Consider the following 6,788-nt stretch of genomic DNA (forward strand, 5'->3'; position numbering starts at 1 on the left):
CTGTCCTAAGCTGACACCTGGGAGGATCCAGGACTCTGAGATTAGTTGCCCGGTGTTCTGGAGCAGTGACTCTGAGAAAACCACAAGTTTCAAGTATGCAGTCAGCATTCCCCCATTCGTCCTTTGCTCTGTTTCTTGTGATCGTTCCTCAACCCCTCCCCATTCCCCCTCGAAGTGTTTATAACCAAACGTTCAAGCTGGCAATAAACGTTTCCGCCCATTTCTCACTTTTAGGCTTGATCCCCCTTGGACCCCACAAAATAGCTTGTCCCCCGGGCCAGGACAGGGATTAAAGGCGTGTGCCACCATGCCCGGCGCTTCCTAACTCTTAATTTTGACTGTGGTGTTCTGTTATGATCTCTATTTCAAAGAGTTTTCTTGATGTGGGGTGAGGACTACACTCTGGTTGATAGGATACATATTTAATAGGTGTTAGGAATTAAACCGCGTTAGTAAAGTGGCCTGTAGAGGAATTTTAATTCAGCACAAGGCTACTCTAGCAAGAGATCACATCCAAAGACCTTCTAGGTCTGTGTGGTCCAGCTGGAATACAGACATACCTGTCATCCCAGGAGAGAGAGGCAAGCAGATCTCTGAGTTCAAGGCCATCCACATATAGAGCAAGTCTAAGGTAAAGAAAAACTTAGTTTCATTAAGGAAAAGCTTTAAGCCTAGGACTCAGGAGGCAGAAGCATTCTGATCTCAGGATTCTAGTTCAGTTCCATTCAATCAGTTCATGGAATTCAGAGGCAGTGTTACCAGGAGAATTTTACATAGGTTGAAGAGAGAACAAGCCAGACCCAGGTAAAGACAACCGAAGAGATAATGAGAAGAAGCCAGAAGATTAGAATAGATTGCCAGAGTTAGTTTAAAGCCTATCAGAGCAATTCACAAAGAAGCAGAAAGAAATCAGTCAGCCAGGAGAGAAGCTTTAAGCCAGCCAAGTTGAACCAGGTAGCCAGAGTTCAGAAAGCACTAATTCAGCAGTAAGTCTCAGAGGCTGAAATCATGCTGGGCCTAGATAAGATCTTATGGAGGCTAAAAGTTTTCAGAACTAGGCCTAGGTTAGCAGATGGAGGCAGTAAGCCTCAGAGATGACAACTGTATCAGGTGAATAAAAGATACTTAAGTTTACAGTGGCCGGTGTAGGTTCAAGTCCTTCACATAGCAGACCTTTTAGAGAGAGAGGGAGATAGAGAGAAAGGAGAAGAGAAGAGGAAGAGGGGAGGAGAGGAGAGAGAAAGAAGAAAAGAGGAGGAAGAGGGGAGGCGAGGAGAGGAGAGGTAAAGGAAGGAAAGAAAGAGTGCAGAATCAAAGTTGCTTTGCCATGCTGATTTTAGTCGGGCACATGACTCAACTTTTCAAGCCTGGTGTTCTTTAGGCAAGTCTGTCTCCTCAGGACTTATTTACTTTGTGTGGTGTTGGCAACTGAACTTTGGACTTAGCTGGACTTCACACTGCAATTCTTTCCCAAGTCAAAAAAGCCACTGTCTGGAGAGCTAGCCCTAAAAGATTAAGGGACCACCTAAGGGAGCACCTCTCACACTAATGTGGTTGACATCACAGAGCAGTGTGTTCATCCGTACCACAAATGTATATTTATTATGTGCCCAAACTCCCTATTATTTAGCTTTTAAGTGAATTTTATTCTATGAATTATGTCAGAATGTAAGCATCTCCACAAGCTAGCATTCTGGATCAGTTTGTTTTCTGTTGGAAGAATACTTGCATAAACATTAAGGATCTGTTTTCCAGATTCACCCAAAACTCCTTAGAACTCAAAGCTTTTCAGTATATTGAAGAGGCAGCCAAGTGTAAACACACAGCCCTCAGAGAAGGGGATTTCATAACTTTTGACTTTTAATCTCCATCATGACAGTTCTTAGATAAGAGAGCAACTTTCCTGTGTGCTCCAAGGATCGAACTTAGATCGTCGTGTTTGTTCACTAGCGCCTTCGTCTGTCTTCTCAGTCCCTAGCTTCGGTGTTTTAAAAGCTCCACCTCGCTGAGCAGTTTTTCTTCAACTTTACTTGTCTTATAACAAGTTGTCCAAGTGCCTATGATTTTGCCAAAATCAATGGTTTTGCTCATGGCCACCAAACAGAGGCCCCGCAGCGGACTGACTGGAGCTTCCTAGCCCTAAGGAAAAACAAAAAGAAAAAGAAAAGAGCAAGAAAGAAAAGGAAGTTGTGCAAATGACCTTTGGAAAGAATCATTTCCTTTTTCATAAGCTGACTCGAGAAGTGCGCTGAAGTCGCAGGCAGAGTTCTCCTCCGCCACAGGCTGGGACTCCACGTGAGCAAAGAGAACGCGGAGAAGGTCGGATTCATTTTCAGACTGACGACTGGCTTGCCCACAATAAAAATGGATCCTCCTAGCCCGCAACTCGCCTTGAAATCACGCCCAGCAACCATTTTTATTAAGGGCGAGGGAGCAAGCCGGAGAGTCGACCGGCACTCCTGTCACCGAGACGCCGGCCGCTTTAAATCCCCGAGGGTCCAATCGGAATCCAGAGTCCTCAGCGGAACCGCCCTACCTCACGGCCGGAAGAGGCCGTGCGTCAGCGCGTTGGGCGGAAGTGGCGGGAGGGCGGTGGTGGGTAGTTGGCGGGTGGTTGACTAGAGCAGGCCGCCATGTCCGCAGGGAGCGCGACACATCCTGCCGCTGGCGGGTAAGGGCTTCACGGGCCAGGCAGGGGGCGGCGAGCACGGGCCCGGGGCAGGGAGGCCGGCGAGGCGACGAGTGGGCCGGACGGCCCGTCTAGTGGGACGCGTCCGGACGCCGAGGCCGGGGTTCTGGAGAGAATGTGGAGCGGGCCTCGGGCGCCCGGAAAGAGGCCGCGGCCGCGGTGCGAGAGGGAAGGGAGGAACGCCGAGCGTCCTAGAAGGGCGAGCCAAGGAGAAGGCAGAGGCAGAGCCATCCCGGCTGAGCCGAGTCTTCGGGTGGAAGTGACTTGAAAGGAGATGTTTCGTAAGGGGATCGGAATATGGGGAGTGGGACTGAGCCTTACTTAGGTGGGGAATTCGGGCACGTCTCGGGACCATGGCAGGCGACGCAGGATGGGGTGGACGAAGGGAGACCACACAAAGGAAGGCTGTGGGCCTCAGGACTTCCTTTTTCCTACCTGTAGGCGCCGCAGCAAATGGGATCAGCCCGCTCCAGCTCCGCTTCTCTTCCTGCCGCCAGCCGCCCCAGGTGGGGAAGTCGCTGGCAGCGGGGCGAGCCCCGGGGGCGCCACCACCACCGCTCCTTCGGGAGCCTTGGATGCCGCCGCTGCCGTAGCTGCCAAGATCAATGCTATGCTCATGGCCAAAGGGAAGCTGAAACCTTCTCAGAATGCCGCCGAGAAGGTATGGCGAGCGCTAGACGCTCTGCTCTTCGGGATTCCCTCCCCCCCTTTCACCTTTCAGTTGCATAATCATTGGGGTTAATAAAGGTGAAAACGGTCGGAGTGAAGATCACGTATGGGAGTATTTAGATGATCCCTTGTTAAATTGTTTCTGCAAGGCAATGCACTTTGGTTTTTTTGTTTGTTTGAGGCAGGGACTCTGTATACGTAGACCAGGCTGGCCTGCTTGCAGAGATGCCTCTTGCCTCTCACCCCCAAGTGCTGTGCCCCATCATCGCATCCTGAGGTCAGGCAGTTTTAATTGGTGTAGTTCCCTCGTTCTGTTTTTCGAGACAAGTCCACGTAGTCTTGGCTGTCCAGGAATCGTGGTCTAGCCTCGCACTAATGGGGAGAGATCGGTCTCTGCCATCTACATACGACCCTGCCAAGTGCTGGGATAAGGCATGCGCAGCCACCGCCCAGCTGGTCTTGTTACTTTTATGAACTAGTTTTTGTGCTTAGAAACTTAGCTCAGTTTTTTTTTTTTTTTAATGGATATTTGAAGCAATGTGTTTTTGATCCATGAAGGTCTGGTAAATCAAGTCAGTGTTGTTTTATAAATACTCATTTGTATATGTGTGTCAGTTGTCATAGGATTTGGGGCTTGGCTATGTGTGGGATCCAGGGATTGAACTAAGGTCATCGGGCTTGGCAGTAGGCACCTTTATGCTCTGAGCATCTTGCTGACCCTCAGCGAGTGTGTTGGTATGCTTGATCAGTGCGTTTTGGAAATTAAAACACATTCTCATGCTTGTGTGGCCATCACTCAAGAGCCAAAAATATTTTTTAAAAAAATATGTCTTGTAGCTGGGCAGTGGTGGAACATGCCTTTAATTCCAATTCTCAGGAGGCAGAGGCAGGTGGATCTCTCCCTGTCTCCAAAAAGGAGATGAAAAAAACCAGCACCAAAAAAAGGTTATCTTTCAGCCGGGCGAGGTGGCACACGCCTTTAATCCCAGCACTTGGGAGGCAGAGGCAGGCGGATTTCTGAGTTCGAGGCCAGCCTGGTCTACAGAGTGAGTTCCAGGACAGCCAGGGCTACACAGAGAAACCCTGTCTCGAAAAAAAAAAAAAAAAAAAAAAAAAAAAAGGTTATCTTTCATTAGATCAAAAATATATATTTTAATGACTAAATACAATTAAATATGAGCTAAAAATGGAGAAATAAGTTGTTTTGATTGTTCTCAGGCAAGTTGAGAGTATTTGGTTATTTTCATCTATTCACAGTGTAATTAAATCTTCAAACTGAAGCTTTGCTTTGCTGTAAAGTGTAACAAAATGTTAGGTTGGTAAAAAGTTGATGTGCTAGAGAGATGGCTCAGCAGTTAAGAGCATTGACTGCTCTTCCAGAGGATCTGAGTTCAATCCCCAGCAACCACATGGTGGTACACAACTGTCTGTAATGAGATCTGATGCCCTCTTCTGGTGTGTCTGAAGACAGCTACAGTGTACTCACATAAAATAAATAAATCTTTAAAAAAAGAAAAAAGAAAAAGTTGCATCATACAGCCTCCGGGTGCTTGAATGAGGGGTACGGCTTGTTGTTTGTCTTCTCTTTACAGTTTTACTCCATAGTCAACAGCGTGAGCTGGGAAACATCTGACCTTTAATTTATCTTCTTGTCTGTAGTTTGTATAATACCATAAGATTTTATTAGGTGGCTGGAGCATACTGTTTTGTTGTTGTCATGTTTGTTTTTTTGTTTTGAGGCAGTTTATCCACAAAATGCTCTCTGTCCTGGAATGTTGACTACCAGGCTGACCTTGAACTTACAGAGATCCTCTTTTCCCTGCCTCATACTTCCCCCACACTGTGCCTCCTATACTTCTGCCTCCCCAGTGCTAGGATTAAAATTTAAGTCTCTTTCATGCAGTGTTATGTCTGTGGGTTTTTGCCTACATGTGTATGTGTGCACCATGTATCTGTCCAGTGTCTGATTCCCTGAAACTGAAGGCCACAGCGAGCTACCGTGTAAGTACTGGGAACTAGTCCTAGGTCCTCTGGAAGAACAGTGAGAGGGTTTCCCCTACCTGTGTTTTCTCTGTATATCCCTAGCTGTCCATGAACTCTTTGTAGACCAGGCTGGCCTCAGAGGCCCACCTGTCTCTGTCTCTCGAGTGCTTTGATTAAAGATGTGCACCACCAAACCTGGCTGACTGTCTCTAGCAACACCTTGACATATTTTTAAAAAATATTTTTAAAAAGTGTGTGTGCGTGCCTCCATATATCTGTCTGTCTGGACATAGGTCCCCTAGGACTGCTCTGTGGGTCTCTTCTCTACTTTATGTGGTTTTGGTTACTTGGGTTTGTTTGTTTGTTTGTTTGTTGACTGAACTTTGGCTGATAGATTGTGCATGGCAAGTGCCTTTACAGAGCTTGCCAGTCCTCTGATGCCATTTAAGTGATGAAGTTTTATTTCTTTTTTATACCATTTGTGAAGAATGTTCAGATAAAAACATTTTGCTGGTAGGCAAAGAAAAAATGGAAAGTAAGTGGCACTTGAGATAACTGTGAATCAGACAACTAAAATCATTATAAAGACTTCTAATTTTTTTTTTTTCCTATTTTGTAGCTTCAGGCCCCTGGCAAAAGCCTAACTAGCAATAAAAGCAAAGATGACCTGGTGGTGGCTGAAGTAGAAATCAATGACGTGCCTCTGACATGCAGGAACCTGCTGACCCGAGGACAGACACAAGATGAAGTGTGTGGGAATTGGGGCACTTTTGGGAGGGTGGGAAGACAATTCAGAAAGGGGCTTCTGAGCACACGAACTCTTCAGTGGGTTTGGGTTTAAGTGCAGAGGACAGTAAAGAGACAGATGTGCGTGACTTCCCTCTCTGGCTTTGTTACCACCGTCCAAATTTGAGATAGGGGACAATTTATACTTGGTGAACTGAACGGGAGAAGCAGCCTTCTCTTCTATGGAAACAGCTCACACCACTTTGTATTGTAAATTTCCTAGTTAAATGTACTTGTGGTGCCTTAGTCTTGGGTACCTTTTAATAGAACATTGTGTCTTCTTGTAGATCAGTCGGCTTAGTGGGGCTGCTGTGTCAACTCGGGGACGGTTCATGACGACTGAGGAGAAGGCCAAAGTGGGACCCGGGTGTGTATCCTATGGTTTGGGGGATGGACAGGGTGCCATGTCTTGTTTGCTTTTCTTAGGTAACCTGTGCTTAGAGTGTTTGGTTAGTAGCTTGAAGAGGAGTGCTGTTAGATTTCATTTCACATTTTTTTAATGATTAAAAACTACAAAAATTTATAATATGGGGTTGGTGAGATGGCTCAGTGGGTAAGAGCACCCGACTGCTCTTCTGAAGGTCCAGAGTTCAAATCCCAGCAACCACATGGTGGCTCACAACCATCCGTAACAAGATCTGACGCCCTCTTCTGGAGTGTC

The 6,788-nt window shown here is 46.8% G+C and overlaps 1 protein-coding gene across 2 annotated transcripts in view; it reads left to right on the plus strand.

The window, feature by feature from the left end:
* Positions 1–2,570: 2,570 nt before the first annotated feature.
* Positions 2,571–6,788, plus strand: part of Khdc4 (KH domain containing 4, pre-mRNA splicing factor) — a 26,139-nt gene continuing 21,921 nt past the window's right edge. For both annotated transcript variants that reach the window (XR_003843693.1, XM_021195559.2), the window contains exons 1-4: positions 2,571–2,671; positions 3,131–3,350; positions 5,961–6,089; positions 6,415–6,494. Coding sequence is in view for 1 of the 2 variants with exons in the window: in XM_021195559.2 (XP_021051218.1) it covers positions 2,634–2,671; positions 3,131–3,350; positions 5,961–6,089; positions 6,415–6,494 (467 nt within the window). In the remaining variant the exon portion in view is untranslated. The remainder of the gene's footprint in view (positions 2,672–3,130; positions 3,351–5,960; positions 6,090–6,414; positions 6,495–6,788) is intronic.

Source organism: Mus pahari, chromosome 4 (genome assembly GCF_900095145.1).
Source record: "Mus pahari chromosome 4, PAHARI_EIJ_v1.1, whole genome shotgun sequence".
In the NCBI taxonomy this organism is placed as follows: Eukaryota; Metazoa; Chordata; class Mammalia; order Rodentia; family Muridae; genus Mus; species Mus pahari.